Raw genomic sequence first — 27,507 nt, 5'->3', positions numbered from 1 at the left:
TTTTCACACAGGACCATCGTGAAGAGGCCTTACCATAAGCTGAAGTTTTTTGACAAATATTTACTCATCTCTAAATGCTAGACATTGTGCTAGGCTCTAGGAATACACTGATAAATAAGACAGAAAGAATCCCCACTTGTGATGCTAACGTTCAAATGAGAAGTAGCAGAAAGTAAACAGGAACAGCTGTAAACAAGGTAACTACAGATCGTAATAAATGATATAAGAGAAATAAACAGGGAGCTGCACTAGGGCAGAGGAGTTCTTTTATTTGAGGTGGTCCCCAAAATGCTAATTAAAAGGATCCACTCATGGAAAAACAAAAGAAAAGTCAACTCTTCACAAAGAAATCAACAAGCTCAAAATCAGAGCAACAGGAAATAATCTATGGAAACCATGGAAATCTGAGAACTAGACTAAGTCAGATAATGGCCTCACAGGCTCCAAGATAAGATAAATCCAAAGAAGGTAAATCTCCAAGGGGGCCTGAGAACATTCATAAAATGTTGAGTCTAGACCTAAGAGGATTTCACAACTATCCTGAAAATATTTCCTTATTTTTAGGAAGACAGAAACCCATTCTGAAGAGAAACTGCTGGGAACAGAAAATAAATTAAGCAAAGCGTAAAGAATGACAACTCCTAGGAAAGGTAAGATTCATATGCTAAGCTGGCAAAGGTCCAAGCGATATAGAACTCAAGACATATCACAGAGCAAAATATATTCAAAGATGCCTCTCCAAAAAGCAAAATATTCGCAAAGCACAGATATAGATATAAAGGCAAATAGCTTTATTATATCTCATACTATATCTCATATTATATTTCCCAAAGGAGAGAGGTCTTGAGACACAAAGCTCATAAACTACACTTGTCCATTCCTTCAGCCTACAGAAGTGCTTCCATCTAAAACTATTAGAAGTGAATTCTTTGGTGGTCCAATAGTAAGGACTCCATGCTTTCCCTGTTGAGGGTGCTGGTTCAATCCCCAGCCAGGGAACTAAATCTCACAAGCCACACGGGATGGCCAAAAAAATAAATAAATAAAACAACTACTGGAAAACCGAACTTGTTTAAACATTAGAAAGTTAAAATGAAAGCCCACACTAAGAAATTGTAGGAAAAATAATATATGTAAAATAAATCACATTTTAACAGATAATAAAAACACATGAGAAAAATGTGGCCACAAAAAATGATGAACATTATAATCTGGTGTTTCAACATGAACTAAAAGAAATTAAGAAAATAGCTGAAGCTTTATTAAGCAGTAAGCAAAATTATGACATTTCAGAAATATTAGACAATATGAAGAGCTATTAAGACTCACAAATGGAACACTGGCAGCGAAGAAGCAGGCAACCCGTGGGGGGATGGCAGCTGCCCGACAGCAGCGCCTGGAAGACGTACTGAAGAATCCACCCACTGCTGGAGTCCTGTGCAGATTCACACAGACTCAATATGGGCTGCCACGGAATCCGATCAGATGAGCATGCTCGGGTGCTATCAGTTCTAGCCCAGCAAGCAGCTAAGGTAAGCCCAGACCCCACTGATACTCCTCTGGTGTATCTAGAACCAGATAATGGGAACATTATGATCCAGAAACACGATGGCATCACGGTAACAGTGCACAAAATGGCCTCTTGACATCTTGTATCACTTCTTCAGCAGCCTGTCACAGAAACTCAGTCCTACCTGATGCTAATTATCTTATAGAACTATTAGAATTCCAATAATTAGACCATTCATGTAATATGCATTGGGCACTTTTCTATTAATTTTAGAGTGAGCTGCTTTTTGACATTCTGTGGACTAACTTATCAAGAAAGTAGTTAAAAAGTATCACATGTTTTGAAGCAGCAGGTTTAGGTCACCTTGTATACATAATTACGTTATGCTTAATAAACCAGGTTGGAGGGGAAAAAAGACTCACAAAAGATTTCTTTCTGAAAACAGACTAAATTACAAATAATTAGACTAAATTGTTAACGTGGTAACCATTATGCAGTATATCAAACATTACGTTGCACACCTGAAACTAATATAATGTATGCCAACTGTATCTCAACTAAAACACACACAAAAAGGAATGTACCCCCCTCCCCCAACCCTGCCCAAAAACACCCAATAAAGAAAATACAGATTACAAAACCAGATTAAAGATTTACTGAGCAAAGCCCCGCCCATCAGAACAAGACCCAGTTTCCCTCTCAGTCAGTCTCTCCCATCAGGAAGCTTCCATAAGCCTCTTATCCTTCTCCATCAGAGGGCAGACAGACTGAAAACCACAGTCCCACTAACCAATCTGATCACATAGACCAAAGCCTTGTCTAACTCAATGAAACCACCCAAGACAGACGAGTCGTGGTGGAGAGTTCTGACAAAACGCGGTCCACTGGAGAAGGGAACAGCAGACAACTTCAGTATTCGTGCCTGGAGAACCCCATGAACAGTATGGAAAGGCAAAAAGATAGGTCACTGAAAGATGAACTCCCCAGGTCAGTAGGTGCCCAATATACTTCTGGAGATCAGTGGAGAAATAACTCCAGAAAGAATGAAGGGATGGAGCCAAAGCAAAAACAATACCCAGCTGTGGATGTGACTGGTGATGGAAGTAAAGTCCGATGCTGTAAAGAGCAATATTGCATAGGAACCTGGAATTTAGGTCCATGAATCAAGGCAAATTGGAAGTGGTCAAACAGGAGATGGCAAGAGTGAACATCGACATTTTAGGAATCAGCAAACTAAAATGGACTGGAATGGGTGAATTTAACTCAGATGACCATTATATCTACTACGGTGGCCAAGCATCCCTTAGAAGAAATGGCAGAGCCATCATAGTCAACAAGAGTCCGAAACACAATCTGAAGCAATCTCAAAAATGACAGACGGATCTCTGTTCACTTCCAAGGCAAACCATTCAATATCACAGTAATCCAAGGCTATGCCCCAACCAGTAATGCTGAAGAACCTGAAGCTGAATGGTTTTATGCAGACCTACAAGATCTTCTAGAACACCCCAAAAATATGTCCTTTGCATTTTAGGGGACTACAATGCAAAAGCAGAAGTCAAGAAACACGTGGAGTAACAGGCAAATTTGGCCTTGGAATACAGAATGAAGCAGGGCAAAGGCTAATAGAGTTTTGCCAAGAGAACACACTGGCCATAGCAAACACCCTCTTCCAAAAACACAGGAGAAGACTCTACACAAGATGGTCAATAATAAAATTAGATTGATTATATTCTTTGCAACCAAAGATAGAGAAGCTCTATACAGTCAGCAAAAACAAGACCAGGATCTGACTGTGGCTCAGATCATGAATTCCTTATTGCCAAATTCAGACTGAAATTGAAGAAAGTAGAGAAAACCACTAGACAATTCAGGTATGACCTAAATCAAATCCCTTACAATTATACAGTGGAAGTGACAAATAAGATTCAAGGCATTAGATCTGAAAGACAGAGTGCCTGAAGAACTATGGATGGAGGTCCATGACACTGACAGGAGGCAGGGATCAAGACCATCCCCAAGAAAAAGAAATGCAAAAAAGCAGAACGGCTGTCTGAGGAGGCCTTACAAATAGCTGAGAAAAGAAGAGAAGCAAAAGGCAAACAGAAAAGGAAAGATACATCCATCTGAATGCAGAGTTCCAAGGAACAGCAAGGAGAGAGAAGAAAGCCTTCCTCAGTGATCAATGCAAAGAAATAAAGGAAAACAACAGAATGGGAAAGAAGAGATCTCTTCAAGAAAATTAGAGATACCAAGGGAACATTTCATGCAAAGATGGGCTTGATAAAGGACAGAAATGGTATGGACCTAACAGAAGCAGAAGATATTAAGAGGTGGCAAGAATACACAGAAGAACTGTACAAAAAAGATCTTCATGACCAAGATAATCATGATGGTGTGATCATTTACCTAGAGCCAGACATCCTGGAATGTGAAGTCAAGTCGACCTTAGAAAGCATCACTATGAACAAAGCTAGTGGAGGTGATGGAATTCCAGTTGAGCTATTTCAAATCCTGAAAGATGATGCTGTGAAAGTGCTGCACTCAATATGACAGCAAAGTTGGAAAACTCAGCCGTGGCCACAGGACTGGAAAAGATCAGTTTTCATTCCAATCCCAAAGGAAGGCCACACCAAAGAATGTTCACACTACCACACAACTGCACTCATTTCACATGCTAGCAAAGTAAAGCTCAAACTTCTCCAAGTGAGGTTTAAACAGTACGTGAACTGTGAACATCCAGATGTTCAAGGTGGATTTAGAAAAGGCAGAGGAACCAGAGATCAAATTGCCAACATCCGCTGGATCACTGAAAAAGCAAGAGAGTTCCAGAAAAACATCTACTTCTGTTTTATTGACTACGCCAAAGCCTTTGACTGTGTGGATCACAACAAACTGTGGAAAATTCTGAAAGAGATGGAAATACCAGACCACCTGACTTGCCTCCTGGGAAATCTATATGCAGGTCAGGAAACAACAGTTAGAACTGGACATGAAACAACAGACTGGGTCCAAGTTGGGAAAGGAGTATGTCAAGGCTGTATATTGTCACTTTGCTTATTTAACTTATATGCAGTGTACATCATGAGAAATGCTGGACTGAATGAAGCAGACCTGGAATCAAGATTGCAGGGATAATAACCTCAGATATGCAGATGACACCACCCTTATGGAAGCAATCAAAGAGGAACTAAAGAGCCTCTTGATGAAAATGAAAGAGGAGAGAGTGAAAAAGTTGGCTTAAAACACAACATACAGAAAACTAAGATCATGGCATCTGGTCCCATCACTTCATGGCAAATAGATAGGGAAACAATGGAAACAGTAAGAGACTTTATTTTGGGGGGGCTCCAAAAATCACTGCAGATGGTGACTGCAGCCATGCAATTAAAAGACACTTGCTCCTTGAAAGAAAGGCTATGACCAACCTAGACAGCATATTAAAAAGGAGAGACATTACTTTGCCAACAAAGGTCCATCTAGTCAAAGCTATCGTTTTTGCAGTAGTTATGTATGGATGTGAGAGCTGGACTATAAAGAAAGCTGAGCGCCAAAGAACTGATGCTTTTGAACTATGGTGTTGAAGAAGACTCTTGAGAGTCCCTTGGACAGCAGGGAGATCCAACCAGTCCATCCTAAAGGAAATCGGTCCTGAATATTCATTGGAAGGACTGATGCTGAAGCTGAAACTCCAATACTTTGGCCACCTGATGGGAAGAACCAAGTCACTAGAAAAGACCCTGATGCTGAGAAATACTGAAGGTGGGAGGAGAAGGGGATGACAGAGGATGAGATGGTTGGATGGCATCACTGACTCGATGGACTTGAGTCTCAGTAAGCTCGGGGAGTTGGTGATGGACAGGGAAGCCTGGCGTGCTGCAGTCCGTGGGGTCACAAAGAGTCAGACATGACTGAGCAACTGAACTGAACCGAAAAATAACGACACACAAAAAATAGAAAGCAACAGTAAGTAGACAGTCCAATAAATATGTAATTGGAACCAGACAGGTATTTCAAACTGTGCTAGAAGCAAATTTTCCTAAAATAAACTTGAATCCACATTATAAAGGATACATGATATAGTAGAGAAATTCAACTGAGAATATTCCTAGTATAAACTATTAGACTTTAAAGACTTTAAACATTCAGGTAGAAAGATCAAGTATCTTACAAGAAAAAGAAGATTATTGTTTCAAGGAACTTCAAAACAGCTATGTTTTGTACACAAATAAAATGAAACAAAAAGTTGTAAAATATCCAAGCACACACAAAAAAATGTGAGCCTGGGATTTCATATATAAACTGTCCTTCGTGTTTACAAGCATAGATGGTCAACAACATATAAAGTTTCCTGAGTCTTTCCTGCAACTAAAAAACAAACTAAACATAATCAAGAAATAACCTGAAAAGCTCACAGTAAAATCTGATCACAAGAATTAAAGGCACTGAACTAAAGAACTGAAACTAACGATGAAGACAACGACAACGTAACAGTATATAAATATGTTCTACAACAAAGTAGAAAGAACGGATCCATCAAAAATGGGAGAAGAATGGAGGGAACAAGCAGAAGTCAGAATAGACTTATTAACTGCCTCACAAATACTAACTCTTAGAAGGAAAGATCATCGTTTACAATTAGATACTGGGAGAGAGAGGAGGAGGAAGAGGTCCCCAGCTAATTTCCTCAGGGAGACACTAGATTGAAGGAAACTAAAAAACAAAATCACAAGCCATCCTAAATGCCTAAAGAAACCTGTTTTAAGAAGAGAAAGATCAAAGAAAAAAGACAACATAGTGAAAGATTCTACAAGTTTATGTAAAATATCCCACAAAATATTAGAGCAGAATTGACATCAAACATGTCAGTAAACATAAATGGCCTTAAACACATTTTTTAAGATGAGGTAGCAAGGCAAAAATCCAATCCTATCACATATACAAAAGACATAAATAAAACATTACATTTTAAAGGAACAGCAAAAACAGACCAAGCAAATGAAATAATAATAAAGCAAGGTTCAAATTTAATTTCAGACAAGAGGAACTACTAAGCCTTAAGCAAAAATAAAAGAGTACTTTATAATAAAATACTATAGTTTATAATACCAAGTAATGCTGCTGCTGCTCCTAAGTGGCTTCAGTTGTGTCCGACTCTTTGCGACCCCATAGACGGCAGCCCACCAGGCTCCCCCGTCCCTGGGATTCTCCAGGCAAGAACACTGGAGTGGGTTACCATTTCCTCGTCCAATGCATGAAAGTGAAAAGGGAAGTTAAGTCGCTCAGTTGTGTCCGACTCTTAGCGACCCCATGGACTGCAGCCCACCAGGCTCCTCCTCCATGGGATTTTCCAGGCAAGAGCACTGGAGTGGGGTGCCATTACTAACAAATTTTTTCAAAAAACACCAAAATCTAAAACATCTCTCCAAGTGAATAAAAAAATTATATTAAAAATTATTAGGTCAAAGGAGAAATACAAAGCAAACTGCAAAATTTCTACAAAATAATGCTAATAGAGTAGTGTGACAGATAATACAGCAATACCATCCAAGAGAACTTTCTGTGATGATAAAAATATTCTGTATCTGCACTGACCAATACAATCGCTGCTAGACACATGTGGCTACTGAATACTTAAAATATGCCTAATGTGAGACTGCTGCTGCTGCTAAGTCACTTCAGTCGTGTCTGACTCTGTGTGACCCCATCACTGAATTCTAAAATTCAATTTGTATTCCTACACATGGAGTCATTAACCTCAGATAACCTCATTGACTCTGGTCGAGTTATTAACCTCAGATAGGCCAAAGATACCACCCTAATGGCAGAAAGTGAAGAGGAACTAGAGTCTCTTGATGAAAGTGAAAGAGGAGCCATATGGGGTTGTGAAGAGTTGGACGTGACTTAGCAACTGAACAGCAACAAAATCTGGTGGCTCAGTGATACAATTTCCCTGCTAATGCAGGACACAGGGGTTCCATCCCTGGGTGGGGAAGATCCCCTGGAGAAGGAAATGGTAACCCACTCCAGTATTACTGCCTGGGAAATCCATGGACAGAGGAGCCTGGTGCGCTACAGTCCATGAGGTCACAAAAGAGTCAGACATGACTACGCAACTAAACAACAACAAAATAATCTAGTAATTATCACATTGAATAGTGCAGCTCTCTATAGTACACCAGAAACTCAAAATTTAATAACTGTGTCAATATAAACTAAAAATTTAATATCTGGAACAAGTAAACAGAGAAAAACAGCCAGCAAAATTTAAAAAAAAAAAAAAAAAAAAACCTGCTAGGCAGAGACTATTTTAAGAATTACACAGCTATTTTGCAAGTCTACAAAGATAAATTTGAAAACCTGGATGAAATGTACAACTCTCTGTGGGAAAAAATGTACCAACTGACCCTAGTAGATACAGAAAGCTGAAACAGAGAAATTTCCCTAGAAGAAAAAAAAAAAGTTATCAGAACCCAACTATCAAAAAACACTAGGTAGGTACAATTGTTTCCAGAAAGGAAATCTATACAAACATTTACTAATGAAGGGATTAGCTAATACGATTTTAAAAAGGAAAGCAAAAGGACTTCCAGATTCAGCTCCAAAATGTTAAGAGCTTAGGCTTTCTCTCAGTCTTAATTGAGAGAAGATAAAAGCTGAACAAGGTGAAAATCAACAACTTTCTTTAGATCCCTCAAAAAGCTGAGGTCACTGGGGAACAAACACCCTGTAATCTGGAGAGAAGAGCAAAAGACAGATAATCACAGCTGAGATCACCTTATCTGAAGCAGAAGCCACTGGAGCCAATAATTGATAGGAAAAATTACAAGGTCATTTTGATAAATTTCTAGAGACTGAAAGTGGACTCGTTTGACAGAAATTCTGGGGGCATAGTTTTAGGGATCTCGCATACTTCTGTGAGTTTTACTTCCAGTAAAAGAAGTTAGTTGAGAGAAAAAAAACCCTGCCTGAAACAGAGTAGAGGAAAAGCAACCATTTAAAAATATTGACCGAGTGTTCTTCGTAAAGAGTCGATTCCAGCCCCCTCTAGCTTTCCTTTCTCACGTTTGGGGAGAAAAATAAAGGCTAAAAAACACTTTGCAAAGTAAGAGTACAGGGACTCAGACCCAGTAAAAACTGGGATTTAATCATAAGATAAAAGAATGCTTCCCTTCCTTCATATCTAGCCACCACAACAGGGGTAATGTATAATTACAGGAGACTACAACTGAGAGCTTCAAGACACAAACTATTTAAGACCTTAGGGAACAACTCTGCCACCTACCCACTTCCCCAAAAAGAAAAAAAACAAAAGAGACAGAGAAAATATGAACACTAGAGAAGAATGAAGCCTCTGCCACCTAGGGCTACATCAAACACTAACAGCCCAACTTCTAACATGATGAACATAAAACTTCAAACAAAAAGCCTAATTACTTCAGTTCCTACTATCTAATACATCCTAGATCCTTCCAACAAAAAACTTCAGCACGCTAAAAGACAAGAAAAAGCACAGTCTGAAGAGACAAAGCAAGCATCAAAATCAGACTCAGATGTGGATTCTGGAATTATTAGATAGGGAATTTGAAATAATTACGATTACCATCTTAAGAGCGCTAATGCAAGATAGATGGGTAATGTATCAAGGAAAGAATCAGGAAGCTTGAAGTTAAGCCAGCAGACAGTTCCCACACTGAAAGAGAAAAAAAAAAAAAAAATTAAGGAAAAGAATTTCAAGGAACTGTGAGAAAACTACAAAAGCTATAATATATGCATAATTGCAATAAGAGAAGGAGAAAAAAGAGAATAAGGAGTGGAAAAAATATATGAAGTGATAATGACTGGAAATTTTCCAAAATTAATGACAACAAGAAACCACAGATCCAGGAGGTTCAGACACAAGCAGGATATATGCAAAAACATCTACACAGAGGCATTATCATATTCAAACTGTAGAAAATCAAATAAAAAGAAAATCTGAGCGTAATCAATGGGAAAACTCCTTACCTACATAAGAACAAGCATAAGAATGGTGTCAGGTTTCCTACCAGAAACCATACATACAATCAAGAAAGTGTAGAATGAAATACTTAGAAGTGTTGAAAGAAGAAAAAAACCACCAACCTAAAATTCTGTATCCAATGAAACAGAAACAAATGAAATCTCTTAAATGTGACGGAAAAATAAATAACGTGCTAAAACTTCCCAGATGGCGCTAGTGGTAAAGAACTACCTGCCAATGAAGGAGACAAAAGCAACGTGAGTTGGATCCCTGGGTGGGGAAGATCCCCTGGAGGAAGGAATAGCAACTCAGTCCAGTGTCGCCTGGAGAAGCCCACGGACAGAGCCTGGCAGGCAACGGTCCACAGGACAGCAGAGTCGGGCTGACTGAAGTGACTTAGCACATGTGCACTCAAAACAAAAACTGAGAAAACCTACCACCACTAGAATCTGCCTTGCATTAATGGTAAGTAATTTGTTTGAAGGAAAATAATATAGGTCAGATACCTGGATCAACACAAAGAAGGACAGAAAAGGACTATAAGAAGCTAACATAAAAAACTTGTATTGTCTTATTCCTAACTGAGTAATAGATACCTGGTTCAAAGAAATAAAAGCAGTAACGTATGGGGTGATTAGAACGTACAGAAAAGCAAAGTGAATGACAGCAATGTCATAAGGGAGGGAGGAATTAGAAATATTTTGGTATTAATGTAAGGTACTTGAACTACCTATCCATGAAGCATCATTATTGTTGTTCAGTAACTCAGTCGTGTCTGACTCTGCACAGGCTCCTCTGCCAGGGGTTTTCCAGGCAAGAATACTGGAGAGGGTTGCCATTTCCTTCTCTAGCAGATCTTCCCAGACTAGAGATCAAACCCACATCTTCTGCATTGGCAGTCACATTATTTACCACTGAGCCGCCAGGAAAGCCCATGTCATTTAAAGCTGGATTAAATTAGTTGTAAATATACCAATGCAAACTCTGGGACAACCACTAAAAACATATTTAAAAGAAGTATAATTGACATGCTAAGTGGAGAGAAAATAAAAGCACATTCAATATTCATTTCAAATCACAGAAGGCAGAGAAAAAAGCAAAAGGAAGAAGACTAAAGAACAAGTGCAAAGAATAGAAAATAATAATCAATTTAATAATCAATTTAAATGTGAATGATCTTAATCAAACAATTAGAAGATAGAGACTGTCAGAGTGGACTAAAGAACAAGATCTGAATATACTGCCTATAAGAAACTCTATGGGCTTACCTGGTGGCACAATGGTAAAGAATCTGCCTAGCAATGCAGGAGACACCAAGAGATGCAGGTTTGATCCCTGGGTCAGGAAGATTCCTGCAACAGGAAATAGCAACCCACTCCAGTATTCTTGCCCGGAAAATTCCATGGACAAAGGAGCCTGGCGGACCAGTCCATGGGGTCAGAAAGAGTCAAACACGACTGAACACGCACACACAAGAAACACACCATAGAGACACAGGTAGATGAAAAGTAAACCATGCTTTCAAAAGAAAGCTGACGTTGTATTTCTATCAGGCAAAAGATTTAAGAACAATGAAAATCATCAGGGATAGATAAAGAAGGGCATTACATAATGAAAAGTGTCAAATTCTCCAAAAAGATGTAGCAATCTTTAAGATATCTGTACCCCCCTCCCCCCCAAAAAGTGTCAAAATACTTGAGGGAAAAAATGACAGAATTGCAGGGGGAAAAAAGACAAATCCAGTATTATAACTGAAGACATCAACATCTCTCTATCAGTAACTGACAGATCCAGGAGGCAGAAACTCAGCAAGAATACAGTTGAACTGAACAGCATCAATCAACTGGGTCTAATTAACATTTATAGAGTATTTTATTCAACACAGCAGAATACACATTCTCCTCAAACTCACATTGGGATATTGACCAAGATACACCATAAAATACATATTAATAAGTGTAGAAGAACAGAAAATTATTCAAAGTATGCTCTCAGGCCACAATGGAATTAAACTTAATTACACTTAATCAGTAGAATTAAATTTTATCAGTAACAGAAAGAGTGGACAATCCCAAAATATTTGGGGTAAACAATACTCTTCTAAATAATGCAAAGGTCAAGTCACAATATAAATTTAAAATTATATTGAATCAAAACATCAAAACATCAAAATTTGGGTGACAGCCAAAGTGAAGCACTGAATATAGTACTGAATGCACATATCAGAAGATGGATCTAAAATCAATTGCCAAAGCTTCCACTTTAGGAAACTACAGAAAGAAGAACAATTTAAGTATAAAGCAAACAGAGAAGATAAACAATAAAAAGCAAAAATCCATGAAACTGAAAACAGGAAATGAAAAAGATAAAAAAAAAAATCCATAAAACTAAAAGCTGGCTATTTGAAAAAACAGTAACATTGACAACTTTCTAGCTAATGCAATCAAGAAAAAAAACAGAGAAACACAAATTTCTAATATCAGATATGAAAGAAAGGTCATCATTACTGATCACTTGGATACTAAAAGCTTACTAAAATAAATATTATACACTACTCTATTTCTACAACATTCTAAGAGATGGAACGGACCAATTCCTTAAAAGGCACAAACTACCAATATTCAAGGAGAAATGTGTTAGTCGCTCAGTCTTATCTGACTCTTTGTGACCATGGACAAGCTCCTCTGTCCATGGGATTCTCCAGGCAAGAATACTGATGTGGGTAGCCATTTCCTTCTCCAGGGGATTTTCACGACCCGGGATCAAACTCAGGTCTCCTGTATTACAGGCAGATTCTTTACCGTCTGAGCCACCAGAGAAGCTTCCCAAGGAGAAACATCTTCTGAATAAGCTGATAGCTATTAATGAAATTAAATCAATAACTAATAATCCTCCAAAAATGAAAGCAACAGGCCCAGATGGTTTCACTGGTGAATTCTAACAGATATTTAAAGAAAGTTATGGTATCACTTCTCTGAAATTTCTTCCAGAAACTAAAAGCAAAGTGAAAACTTCCTAACTCTGTATGAGGCCAGCATTATTCAAATACCAAAACCAGATAATGACATTACAAGAAAGAAAAATTCCAGCCCATCTTATGAATACAGATACAAAAATTCTCAACACAATATCAGCAAATCAAATCTAACAATGTGTAAAACTAATTACATACAACAATCAAATGGTATTTATTCCACATATGCAAGAGTAGTTCAACATTCAAAAATCAATTAATGAAATTCATCATACCAACAAGCAAAAGAAGAATCATCTATCAATACATGCAGAGAAAGCACTTCAAGAAATCCAACATGCATTCACAATGAAAAATCTCAGCAAACAAGTAGAAAGGACCTTCATCAAATTGATAACGAACACACCTCAAAACACCTATAGCTAACATAAAGGTAAGAAGTTGTATGTTTCTCCTTAACATCAGGAACAAAGCATTCCTATTCAACATCATACTGGAAGTTCTAGCTAATGCAATAAAACTAAAAAAGGAAATACAAAGTACACAGATTGACAAAAAAGAAAGAAAATCCCAAAGAATCAACAACAACAACAACAAAAAAAACCCTCCTAGAACTAACAGACAATTACAGCAAGGTTAGCAAGGTTGCAGGACAGAAAGTTAATACACAAAAGTCAACTGCTTTCCTACATCCTAGCAATAAAATGGAATTTAACAGTAAAAACACACTGCAAGCCACAACTCCTGAGCCTACGTGCTGCAACTGCTGCAGCCTGTGCTCTGCAACAGGAAAAGCCTCCACAACGAGGGGTCTGTGCTGCAACAGAGGAGCTCCTGCTCACCACAACTAAAGAAGGCCTGCACAGAGCAAGGAAGACCCAGCACAGCCAAAAATAAACAAATTTTTAAAAATGAAATAAAAGTAAAAGCACAATACCATTTATATTAGCACTTAAAAAACAAAATACTTAAAGACTAAGTCATATATATATAAGATGTATATAAGGAAAACTATAAGCTCTAATGAAAGAAATCAAAGAAAATCTAAATAATTAATAGAGATATTCTATGTTCATGGATATAGGCCTCAATATTGTTAAGATACTAGTTTTTCCCAACTTGATCTGTACACTGAACCCAATCCCAAACAAATCCCAGAAAACTATTTTGTGGATATTAACAAACTGATTCTAAAATTCATATGGAAAGACAAAAGACCCAGGGTAGCCAACACAACACTAAAAAAACACAAAGTTGAGGAATAACATTACCTGCCTTCAAGACTCACTTACTTATAGTAAGAAAGACAGCATGGTAATGGTGAAAGAAGACATACAGGTCAATGGAAAAGAATAGAGTTCAGAAATGAAACCAATTAGATAATCAATTTTAACAAAAGTGCAAAGGCAATTCAATGGAGAAAAGATAATCCTTTCAACAAAAGGTGCTGTAACAACTGGGCATTCACATAGTAAAAAAAAAAAAAAAAAGAAGAAGACCACCACACACTTTTCACAAAACTTAACTCAAAATTAATCTCAGACCTAAATGTGAAACACAAAACTATAAAACCCCTATGAGATATTATAGGCGAAAAACATGTGGCCTGGGTTTGACAATGACTTTAAACACCAAAAGCACATCCATTAAAGAAAAAAACTGATTAAATTGGACTTTATTAAAATTAAAAACTTCTGCTCTGCAAGACACTGTTAAGAGAAATACACAGGCCACTGATGGGAAAAAAATATTTGAAAAACACTTATATGATAAAGGTCTGTATCCAAAATCTACAAAAGAACTCCTAAAATTCAAAAATAAGAAAACAACCCACCCAATTTAAAAACAGACAAAAGATGTGCATACACATCTGTATAAGGATGAAAACTAAACATATGAAAAGATGTCAACATCACATATCATTCAGTTTAGCTCAGTCGTGTCCAACTCTTCGCAACCCCATGCTGCAACGCCAAGCCTGCAGCATGCCAGGCTTCCCTGTCCTTCACCAACACCCGAAGAGTGCTCAAACTCATGTCTGTTGAGTTGGTGATGCCATCTAACCACCTAATCCTCTATCATCCCCTTCTCCTCCTGCTTTCACTCTTTCCCAGATCAGGGTCTTTTCCAGTGAGTCAGCTCTTCACATCAGGTGGCAAAAGTATTGGAGCTTCAGCGTCAGTACTTTCCAATGAAGGTTCAGGGTTGATTTCTTTTAGGATTGACTGGTTTGATTTCCCTGCTCTCCAAGGGACTCTCAAGAATCTTCTCTAGCACCACAACTCGAAAGCATCAATTTTTTGGCACTCAGTCTTCTTTACGGTCCAACTCTCACATCCATACACGACTACTAAAAAAACCATAGCTTTGACTAGATGGACCATTGTCAGCAAAGCAGTGTCTCTGCTGTTTAATATGCTGTCTAAATTGGCCATAGTTTTTCTTCCAAGGAGCAAGCATCTTTTAATTTCATGGCTGCAGTCACCATCTGCAGTGATTTTGGAGCCCAAGAAAATAAACTCCCTCACTTTTCCGAAACACACACCTATTAGTGATGGGACCAGATGTCATGATATCAGTTTTCTGAATGTGGAGTTTTAAGCCAGCTTTTTAACCCTCCTCTTTCACTTTCATCAAGAGGCTCTTTAGTTCCTCTTTGCTTTCTGCCAAAGGGTGGTGTCATCTGAGGTTACTGGTATTTCATATATTAGAGAATTACAAATCAAAACAGTAATGAGTTATCATCACTCATCTATTAGGATGGCTCAAATGAAAAAAAGCTGATAGTACCAAAGAGCACTGAGGCTTGAATTCCCACAGCTGGTGGGAATACCACTGGCAGCGTGACCACACTGCTAGGTATTTACCCAAACAAGTTTAAAAACGAATGTCTAAGGCCAAACTTCACAGGAATGATTATAGCAGCTTTTGCTCGTAACTGCCGAAACTTGAAAGCAATCAATATGTCCTTCAATAGTTAAAAGGATAAACAACCCACAGTATATCCATACAATGGAGTATTATTCTTTTTTTTTTTTTTTGGAGTATTATTCTTAAGTAAAAAGAAATGAGCCATCAAGCCATGAAGAGAAATGAAGGAATCTTAAATGAATGCTGCTAACTTTAAAAATTATAGGAAAACTTGGAAAATACAAAAAACTTTATACAGTAAAAAGATCAGTTTGCCACAGGTTTGGTGGGAGAAGGGAAGGGATGAACAGGTGAAGCACAAAGGCTTTTTACGAGGGGGTGAAACTACTCTGTAAGGTTCTATACGGGTGGATATACAACATGATACATTTGTCACTCTACATTAAGAGTAAACCTTAACTCATGCATGCATGCTCCGTCACTTCAGTCGTGTCCGACTCTTTGCGACCCTATGGACTGTAGTCCGCCAAGATCCTCCGTCCATGGGATTTTCCCAGCAAGAGTACTGGGAGTCAGTTGCCATTTCGTCCTCCAGGGTATCTTCCCAACCCAGGGATGAAACCAACATCTCTTATGTTTCCTGCATTGGCAGGCAGGTTCTTTACCACTATCGCCACCTGGGAAGCCCCTAACGCATGCAAGTTTAAAAAATTAGGAAGTTAGAGGCTGCAGTCCATGGGGTCGCTAGAGTCGGACACAACTGAGCGACTTCACTTTCACTTTTCACTTCCATGCATTGGAGAAGGAAATGGCAACCCACTCCAGTGTTCTTGCCTGGAGAATCCCCGGGACAGGGAAGCCTGGTGGGCTGCCATCTATGGGGTCGCAAAGAGTCGGACATGACTGAAGCGACTCAGGAGGAGCAGCAGCAGCAGAGGCTTTCACAAAAAAAAATGCAAACTGTGACAAGAGAATCTAACTGTATCACAAATGTATGAAACAACCCCACTGAAGGCAATGGGGAAAAGGTACCGACTTAAGTAACTATGTAAATAAATTAAAGGACTATATAGGACTAAAGGCAGAAGGGACTGTACTTGAGTGCTGTACTCTAGTTAATAAGGTTGATTTCTGCAGGGTACAGATAAACAATTCTGATACTGCTATACATGTATACTGGAACTGAACAATTAAGATGCTTGGCGAATGGTTAGGGCCAGGTTTCTAACTGCTGAGGTGGAAATGTACAGATCAGCAAGGGGAGGAATCTGGAATTACCCATGTGGTAATGGATTAGAGTAGGCAATATGGGTAGGAACCAATGTTTAATATAATTACTAATGGTTACATATAGAAATATTTACAGGTATGTGCCTATACACAAGTTACTATACATCAATTTATTTCTTCACTTTGTCAGTTGAGAGTTACTAAAATAAACAACACCCCAGAAGCAAGGAGCATACCTAACACCCAAACCTTAGTTTCTGATACCATCTTCCAATAAAAGGAACTAGGGCTCCATGAAGAAATGGGGCAGGAAATACATGAGTCTGGAGCATGTTGTGGTACCAGAAAGTAAAGAAGTGTTTAAAAAAAAAAATCTGTTGATGCGGGTTATGTCCAAAGGGCACAGGAGCCAAATAAAAAAGCTTCCAATAGCCAAATCTGAAACAATTTGAGCAACAAACTAATATTAGATTATAACCCAAAGAATAAAGTAAGTACACGTTAAGTACTGCTGCTACTGCTCAGTCACTTCAGTCGTGTCCGACTCTGTGTGACCCCATAGACGGCAGCCCACCAGGCTCCCTCATCCCTGGGATTCTCCAGGCAAGAACACTGGAGTGGGTTGCCATTTCCTTCTCCAATGCATGAAAGTGAAAAGTGAAAGTCAAGTCCAACCCTCAGCAACCCCATGGACTGCAGCCTACCAGGCTCCTCCGTCCATGGGATTTTCCAGGCAAGAGTACTGGAGTGGGGTGCCATTGCCTTCTCCGTACAAAGTGATATAAATTACTGAATAAATTAATAAATGGGCAGAAGGTAATCTCCCATGCAGAATTCTGAATAAATTATGTAGAAAATCTACCCTAAAGGAGGAAAGCATAATTCCCCACTGTATGTGTGGGCAGTACAGTGGGCTGCATGTAGTAATTTCCTCCCAAAGACTACTGTGTGGAAAGAAGAAAAAGAAATAACTTTACAGTAGAGAAACCTGACAAACACTATCTCAACCAGGTTAATCAAAGTCAAAATCAATAATGAAAAATCATGATAAGAGAATGTGCATAAAGTGATGAAAATGGAACTTTACCTCTTTGCTTTTTCTTCCAAAACACCATAACTCATCTTAATCATGAGAAGGAAAAAAAAAAAAAAAAATCACACAAACTCAAAGAAAGGGGCACCCTGCAATTTACCTGACCAGTCCTCCTCAAACTATAAAAGTCATCAAAAACAAAGAAAGTCTGTCTGAGAAATTGTCCAGTCAAGCCTAAGAGACATGACAATTAAATATAATCCTGCATGAGATCTTGGAATAGAAAAAGAATATTAGGTAAAAACTAAGGAAATCTGAAGATAACAGTAATAATTATGTATCAATGCTGGATCATTAACTGTAATAAACCAATATAATATGTAATTTGGGTTTCCCTCATGGCTCAGACAGTAAAGAATCCGCCTACAACGTGGGAGACCTGGGTTTGATCCCTAGGTTGGGACGATCCACTGGAGGAGGGTATGGCAACCCACTCTAGTATTCTTGCCTGGAGAATTCTATGGACAGAGAAGCCTGGCGGGCTTGCGGTCCACTGGGTCACAAAGTGTCGTACACGACTGAGTGACTAAGTACAATATGTAATTTAATGTGAGTTATATAATTAATAACGGTAAAAAATGCTGGGGAGTATATTTGTACTATCTGCTTCATATGTCTATAAATCTAAAACTGCTCCAAAAGATAAAGTCTATAATTTACTTTAAAAAAAAAAAAAAGGCAAAGCAATTACAGCATACATATTAGAAAGGAAAATAAAAAACTACTTGTTTGCAGACAAGATTACATACTAGAAATCACCAAAGAATCAATGGAAAAAAATACTATTTAGTTTTTAAATATATATATCAAATTAAAATACAAAAAGTCTCAGAAGCCTTGAAACTTAAAAGCAAAAAGCAGCTAGAACATATAATGGGAAAAAATCCACTTACAACAGCAATAAAATAAAATACTACACTTAAAAATGTATGAAAAATTTTAAAAATTCTAAAAGGCACATATGGGTGCTTCCCAGGTGACTCAGTGGTAAAAAATCCACCTGCCAATGCAGGAGACTTGGGTTCAATCCCTGGCTCCAGATGATCCCTTGGAGGAGAAAATGGCAACCCACTTCAGTATTCTTGCCTGGAAAATTCCATGGACAGAGGAGCCTGGTGAGCTACGGTCCATAGGGTCGCAAAGAGTCAGATTCAACCAAGTGACTGAACATGCAAAAGGCACATAAAGTAAGCCTAAAATAAACTTAAAGGCATACTGTGTCCTCATGGAGAAGGACTCATCATCATAAAGATGTCAATTCTCTCTACATTAATTTATAGTTTAATTATACTCAAAAATAAGAACAAGTTTTTTTCTGAAACTAGATAATAAAGGTGATACATGCAGTTCAATATTAAAAAAAATTTTTTTAATGGGCAGAAGATCTTAACAGACATCTCTCCAAAGACAACATACAGATGGCCAAAAAGCACATGAAAAGATGCTCAACATCACTAATTATTAGAGAAATGCAAATCAAAACTATAAGGAGGTAGGACCTCACACAGATCAGAATGGCCACCATCAAAAAGTCTACAAACAATAAATGCTGGAGATGGTGTGGAGAAAAGGGAATCCTCCAGCACTGATGGTGGGAATGTAAATTGGCACAACCATTAGAGAGAAAAGTATGGAGGTGCCTTAAAAAACTGAAAATAGAGAACTACCATGTGACCCAGAAATCCCACTCCTGGAAAAGGGAACCCTCGTACACTGTTGGTGGGAATGCAAACTAGTACAGCCACTATGGAGAACAGTGTGGAGATTCCTTAAAAAACTGGAAATAGAACTGCCTTATGATCCAGCAATCCCACTGCTGGGCATACACACTGAGGAAACCAGAAGGGAAAGAGACACGTGTACCCCAATGTTCATCGCAGCACTGTTTATAATAGCCAGGACATGGAAGCAACCTAGATGTCCGTCAGCAGATGAATGGATAAGAAAGCTGTGGTACATATACACAATGGAGTATTACTCAGCCATTAAAAAGAATTCATTTGAATCAGTTCTAATGAGGTGGATGAAACTGGAGCCTATTATACAGAGTGAAGTAAGCCAGAAGGAAAAACACCAATACAGTATACTAACGCATATATATGGAATTTAGAAAGATGATAACAATAACCCTGTGTACAAGACAGCAAAAGAGACACTGATGTATGGAACAATCTTATGGACTCTGTGGGAGAGGGAGAGGGTGGGAAGATTTGGGAGAATGGCATTGAAACATGTAAAATATCATGTATGAAACGAGACACCAGTCCAGGTTCAATGCACGATACTGGATGCTTGGGGCTAGTGCATGGGGACGACCCAGAGGGATGGTATGGGGAGGGAGGAGGGAGGAGGGTTCAGGATGGGAAGCACATGTATACCTGTGATGGATTCATTTTAATATTTGGCAAAACTAATACAATTATGTAAAGTTTAAAAATAAAATAAAATTAAAAAAAAAAAAAAAAAAAAAGAAATCCCACTCCTGGGCATATACCCAGAGAAAACCATAATGTGAAAAGATATATGCACCCCGATGTTCACTGCAGCACAAGTTACAATAGCCAAGACATGTTTGTGTGCACAGACTCAGTACTGCCCAGTTCTGTGACCCCATGCACTATAGCCTGCCAGGCTCTTTCATCCATGGGATTTCCAGGCAAGAATACTGAAGTGGGTTGCCATTTCCTCCTCCAGGGGATCTTCCCAATGCAGGGATGGAACCTAATGTCTCGAACACAAGACATCTCTTGTGTCTCCTGCATTGGCAGGCATGCTCTTTACCAGTTGAGCCACCAGGGACGCCAAGACATGGAAGCAACCTAAACAAAGCAACCTAAACAAAGTCACCAAGTATTAAAAAGCAAAGGCATAACCTTGCTGACAAAGGACTGTATAATCAAAGCAATGGTACTTCCAGTAGTCATGTACAGACTTAGGAGTTGTACCATAAAGAAGGCTGAGTGCAGAAGAATTGATGCTTTTGAACTGCAGTGCTGAAGAAGACTCTTGAGAGTTCCTTGGACTTCAAACCTACATGTCCAATGAGACAGGAATAGATAAAGAAGATGTCGTACATATACACGGCAGAATATTAGTCATAACAAAGAACAAAATAATGCCATTTACAGTGACATGGATGGATCCAGAGACTGTCACACTGAGTGAAGAAAGTCAGATACAAATATCATAAGATACTGGTCACACATGGAATCTAAAAAAAAAAGAATACAAATAAACCTTAAATCAGAAGTAAGTCATGGATGTACAAAACAAACATAGTTATCTGGGGGTGAGGGGGAGATTGGGATTGACATATACACCCCACTATATATAAAATCACCCTACTATGTATACAAATCAGAAGCTGGAATTAAGATTGTCAGAGAATTATCAACAACCTCAGATATGCAGATGATACCACTCTAAAGGCAGAAAGTGAAGAGGAATAAAAGAATCTCTTGATGAGGGTGAAAGAAAAGGGTGGAAAATATTAGCTTAAAACTCAACACTCAAAAAACTAAAATCATGGCATCCGGTGCTATCACTTCATGACAAATATTTAATAGAAGAGGAAAAAATGGAAGCTGTGACAGATTTTTTTTTCCCTTGGGCTCCAAAATCACTGCAGACGGCCATTGCAGCCATGAAATTAAAAGACGCTTGCTCCTTGAAAGGAAAGCTATGTCAAACCTACACAAAGTCACAAAGTATTAAAAAGCAAAGGCATAATCTTGCTGACAAAGGACTGTATAATCAAAGCAATGGTACTTCCAGTAGTCATGTATAGGTTTAAGAGTTGGACCATAAAGAAGGCTGAGTGCAGAAGAATTGATGCTTTTGAACTGTAGTGCTAAAGAAGACTTGGAAGCTCCTTGGACTGTAAAGAGATTAAATCAGTCAATCCTAAAGGAAATCAACTCTGAGATTTACTGGAAAGACTGATGCTGAAGCTCCAGTACTTTGGCCACCTGATGCTAAGAGCTGACTCACTGGAAGAGACCCTGATGCTGGAAAAGATTGAAGGCAAAAGGAGAAGGGGGGCAGCAGAGGATGAAATGGTTAGATAGTGAACCAACTCAACACCAATTCACTAATTTGAACAAACTCCAGGAGATAATGAAGGATAGGGAAGGCTGGCGTGCTTGGGGTTGCAAAGAGTCTGACATGACTTAGTGATTGACTAATAACAAATACATAAAATAGATAACTAATAAGAAGCTGCTATAGCACAGGCAACTCTACTCAATACTCTCTAGTGGCCTATAATGGGAAAAGAATCTAAAAAATAAAAAAGAGTGGATATATGTATATGTATGACTGATTCACTTTGCTGTACACCTGAAATGAACACAACACTGCAAATACACTCCAATAAAAAATTTTTAATATAACTCAGGTGATATAATTCACAGTTAATAAAGTTTATATAAAAATTAAGCCAGTCTCAAAACCCTGAAAAAAAAGGTCCAAAAAGGGAAGACCTTACCAGATGTTAAAGCAGATATGACGGGGGGGTGAAGGGTTGGGGTGAGGCAGGTCATGAAATCTGTGATTAAAACAGTGGAGGATTTTATACGCAAATAGACATTTTAGAACAAAAGAGAAATTATCAAAATAAAAATTCAGAAAAGTCAATAAATGATTAAGGTAGCACCACAAGTCAGTAGGGAGAATACAAAATTCCCAAGTGACAAAATAACTGGACAGTCATTTAGAAACAATATGATTAGATTTGTATCTCACTCTGCATACAGGTTAAATTTCAAATGGATAAGAAAACAAAATATAAAAACATGTAAGTACTAGGAAGAAAACATGTAAATCCATTACAACCTGACACTGAGAACATCCCCTATATATAATTCAAAAGCCAGAAGAAATAAAACCTGACAATTCAACCAAGAAGAAACACAACTTTCAGAAAGGGAAAAATGAAACTTTCCTTATTTGTAGATGGCATGATCTGTCACATGGAAAATCCCAAGGAATTTACCGAAAACAAACGACCAACAAAAACAACTTCCTAGAACTTCAGTGAGCTCAGCGATGCCACAGGATACAAGATAAACACACAGCGGTCAGCTGCATCTCTACAGTCTAACAATGAACAAGCGGAGCCCAAAATTAAACCACAAAACTATTTACAATGGTTTCAAAGGAAATAAATATAAATATAAAAAGTATGTAAGGAAGCTCTCTGCCCTAAAAATTACAAAAAGCTAATGAAAGAATTAAAAGCAACCTAAATAAATGGAAAGATATACGGTATTTATAGATTGAAAGACTCAACAAAGTAAAGATAACATAAGAAAAAACAACAGAATTGTAAAATTACATAAATTACAATCCCATAAATCAAATCTGAATTGGAAACAGCAGTATGAACTCAAGATACTTTTTTTTTCCTTTAAAAAAAAAAAAAAAATTCCTAGCTATGTCCCCTAAAACAATCTAAAAGAAATGACAATCCAGTAACAAATGTTTCTAGTTTCCAACTGTGAGCTCTAAGCACCATTCCCTCATCAGAGCATGATAAACAAAGGACACTCTGCCACACTGAAAAGCAAGAAAATACAGATTAATGAGACTGTGTCACAGGAACACAGGAGTGGCCAGCCTGAAGGGGCTCCCATCTGCCAAGGATGGACCAATGCGGCACCAAAAAGAATAACTACAGAAATGTTTAAATATACAATGAATACATAAAAATCTAAGGTACATAAATGCTTTAAAAAAATCAGACACCTGGAGGTATTATATCAACTCCTTACTCTGAAAACTGGTCATTAAAAGAAATTAAGCATTTACCTTGCTTTTCCAATAAAACTATTTCAGAGCATTAGGGAGAACTGTATACAAAAATTCAGGTAATAAATGTGAAAGGAATGTTAGAATCAGAAAAATCCGATATTGATAACCATTGTTAGAATAAGCTACTTCACTAAAGTTATCACTGGAGATTAAAACCATTAATGAAAGGTGGATGGAAAACTCTACAATAAAGGGACCAAGCTATCACCCCCAGACTTTGTGTCTCTGAAAGTGACACAAGGTACACAAGTCTTTCCGTAAAACTTCCAGTTTACACAAAGTATGACAGAGGAATTAGTCAAATGTTACTATAAAGAAGCAACTGGACAAATTCAGAAAGTAGGAGCCTTTTCGGGATAAATGACAAACTTCTTCAACAAATCAATGGATGAAAAAAAAAGATAAGAGACTAGTAAGAATAGTTAAGATTACTCTTGAAAATAATTTTAAAAGGCTATAACAACAAATACAAAGTGTTTGGATCCTAACTCAGATAAACTATAAGAAGGCATTTTTTAACAGACAGAAAAATATGGGCCAGGTATCAGACATTACTAAAGAACTACTGCTAAATCCATTAAGTAAAATAATGGCGGCTTCCCAGGTGGCTCAAGGGGTAAAGAATCTGCCTACCAATCCAGGAGAAACGGGTTTGATCTCTGGGTTGGGAACCCTCCTGGGAGGAGGAAATGGCAACCCACTCCAGAATTCTTGCCTGGAAAATCCCATGGACAGAGCAGTCTGGAAGCTACAGTCCATGGGGTCGCAAAAAGTCGGACAGGACTGAGCACAAAATAATGGCATTGTGGTTTTAATAAAAATTGCCTCTAGCAGGGAAATCCAAAGATGGCTTCAATCCCTAGTAACTTGCATCTAACCAACAGAATACACAGCAAAAGTATTGAGGTATCATTTCTGGGACTAGGCTACAGAAAAGTGTGACTTTCATCTGTTAGCATACTCTTCCCACTCTCTGCTGGCTTTGATGAAACAGAATACCATGTTGAAGAGGACAGCCTCTGGCCAACAGTTCTCAAGAAAATGAAATCTGCCGAAAAAATCACACAGGAGCTTGGGAGCAGATTCTTCCCCACTCAAGACAACCGATGAAACCCCAGCTCTGGTCAACACTTTGACTTAGTAGCCATATAAAACACATGAAACAGAGGGTTCATATAAGCTATTCCTGAAATCTTGATCCTATAAACTATGAAATAATAAATACTGTTTGAAGCTGCTAAATTCATGCCAATTTGTTAGGAAGCAATCAATAACTAACACAATGTCATCTGGCTGTGAAGCAGATAAATGAGAGAAACGGGGTTAAAGCAAAGTTTTTTTTAAAGATTAGTGAAAATTAGTCTGATGGGCACTGAATGAGGGGTAAGAGTAGGAACTGAGTTGTTGATAACATAGGAAAGAAGAGTCAACTGATAAATAAAATCAAAATCGGACCTAAAGTATGAGAAAAAAAACTAAAATGATCTCTCCCATTTTAATAGATAAAAAGATGGAGAAAATGACAGATCAGTTTCACAGCACTTAAGTGTAATTTGAACATATAACAATTTCACTTTCACGGACAAAAACCTCAATTGTCTCACATTGTTAACATGCTCTAATCAAGTCATGTAGACAATATGACTGAATTTACAAAGATGTGGATTCTAAACTCAGCTCCAATGCTTACTTCATAAATGACCTTGATTAAGCCGTTATACTTATTGGCCTCAGTGTGTATATGCAAATCAACACCTACACGACACTTCAAAGACTCACTGTTGAGAATTATAGGAAGTCAACAGTCTAGTAAATGGTAGGTCATCTGTTTACCATTACCCAGAGCAAAACTCAACTCTGTTTATTATTACCAAGCACTTGAAAATGTCTGATATAAAGTAGTTACCTCAAAGCACATTGGGAACATATACCTACCTACACAGTCTACACAAAGAAATGCAGCAACCATGGGGAAAAGAGAACGGTAATGAAATAAAGAAACCTTCCTATATAGAACGGTAAGATAGGAAACTCTGACTAGCCAAAAAATCAACTTGGAAAGCTAATTTATGTGATGTCCTCCCTAAAACAAAACAAACAAACAAACAAAAAAACTGCTGAGACATTCATATAAAAAATAGTTCTCATTTGCTGAGTATCTCAGAAGGCTGAGTCATCAATCTTTTCTGAAATTAAACATTTAGCCCCTTCAGAATATATTTCAAAGCTAAGAAGGGTCTCTTTCTACCAAAAGCAAAGACTATTAAAGTTGGACATGATCTGGGAAAGCTCTGAAAGTGAAAGTCACTCAGTCGTGTCCTACTCTTTGCGACCCCATGGACTACAGAGTCCATGGAATTCTCTAGGCCAGAATACTGGAGTGGGTATGGGTAGCCTTTCCCTTCTCCAGCGGAATCTTCCCAACCCAGGGATCAAACCCAGCTCTCTTTACCAACTGAGCTACCAGGGAACCCCTGGGAAAGGTTTAATGCTGCTTGATATATACATTCTTCAAATCTCAGACAAAATAACTATATATCCAAAGGAATTATAAATATTTAAAATAAAGTGTTTTCAAGCACCCTCAAAGGTTTCACTTATATGTAAATAATTTTATGGAAATAATCACTATCATCTTTTGATGTCCTCAAAATATCTTTTTTGGGCAACAATTTAGCTTAATTTGAGTTACTATATGTGTCATGCGTTGGGAGGGGCTACATTTACTTAAAAAAACTATTCTTTAATACTCCATGCTATCTTGTGCAAAAAAGACCTTAAGCATCTAATCCTCTTGGTTTTTATGAAAATAAATAAAAGACTGGAGAAACTAAAGACCCAAAATTACCAATTAATTAATGACAGAACTGGGATTAGAACCCAAATCTCCTATCCTTGTTCACTGTTCTCTCTGTACTACACTATTTCCCTTTTCTTCATGTTTTCCTTTGTATTGGATATAACTTTCTTCCCAGCTTAATGCAGTAATTTAAACTGCACTAATGGCAAGAGGTCAAACCGATAACTAACAGATTCCCCCAAATCTGTTTTGGGGGAATTCTCCTCTTATCCTCCTAACAGGTTACCTTTGACCAAGGCCTAAATCCTACGGCACAGCATTTTTTTCTCTGTTGCGCAGAGAGATTCCATAGGATCTAAGTTTTAAAAAATATTTTTTAAATATTTTAAACTAATATTAATACTATTAAAAATTCAAAAATATTCTAGACCAAATTATTACTACAATGGATACCACGCTCCACAGCAACTTGTTTATCTTGTTTTTGTGCAAAGTTCTGAGTAAATTTCTTTGGACACCTCTGTATCTCTTCGAACTTTTCAAAGTACGTCACTTTGAAATACAGCTGCAATCGTATTCCAGTCTTAAATTCAGTTCTACATATATCTGTTCATGTAAAATTCACAAATAAATTCACAATCATAATGTAATTAATAACTGAACAAGGTTCAGAACTGTTTGGTTCTAATGCTCTCCTCAAAAGCTAAGGCGATGTCACATTACAGATCACTGTAGCACAGAATTTGAATGAGTGCTTTTTCTGACTTTTTGAATTATTATATGGATATAATTATTTTTAAATAAATATAAATTTAAATAATATATAAATTAATTTTAAATTATATTTAAATTAATAATTTATTATTATATATTATTATTCTATGCATAATTCGATGACACTAACCTTGAAAACAAATTTATTACAAGTGATAAGCAACATTCCTCATTTAACTTTCAGACAACCCACACTTTTGTATCTTACATGCTTAGAGCTCTCAGATTTTCCTTTACCAAATTCAGAATGTTTATCAGTTCATTCAACCAATAGTCCAAGCGACTGGACCAGCATGCCAACGTGCCCCACATGCCAGCCAGTGTTTGTTTCCAAAGCGTTGCCTTCTTTGTAGTTCAGAGTCCACTTTTACAACTTTTGAAATATTTTATTGCATTTCTACTATTATAAGAACGGAAAATGAAAACATAAAAGCCTACGAGT

General features: G+C 37.7%; 1 protein-coding gene and 1 pseudogene across 8 annotated transcripts in view; one reads left to right on the top strand and one right to left on the bottom strand.

The window, feature by feature from the left end:
- Positions 1-27,507, bottom strand: part of MKLN1 (muskelin 1) — a 391,857-nt gene that overhangs the window by 167,876 nt on the left and 196,474 nt on the right. For 3 of the 8 annotated variants that reach the window (XM_024990569.2, XM_024990570.2, XM_059885487.1), the window contains exon 2: positions 9,114-9,203. In XM_024990569.2, the coding sequence (XP_024846337.1) occupies positions 9,114-9,203 (90 nt within the window). 8 annotated transcript variants of the gene reach the window in all.
- On the top strand, positions 1,333-1,652 carry LOC132345175 (ragulator complex protein LAMTOR5-like; annotated as a pseudogene).

This window comes from Bos taurus, chromosome 4, assembly GCF_002263795.3.
Source record: "Bos taurus isolate L1 Dominette 01449 registration number 42190680 breed Hereford chromosome 4, ARS-UCD2.0, whole genome shotgun sequence".
Lineage (NCBI taxonomy): Eukaryota > Metazoa > Chordata > Mammalia > Artiodactyla > Bovidae > Bos > Bos taurus.
This window is presented reverse-complemented; position numbering and strand designations above follow the sequence as displayed.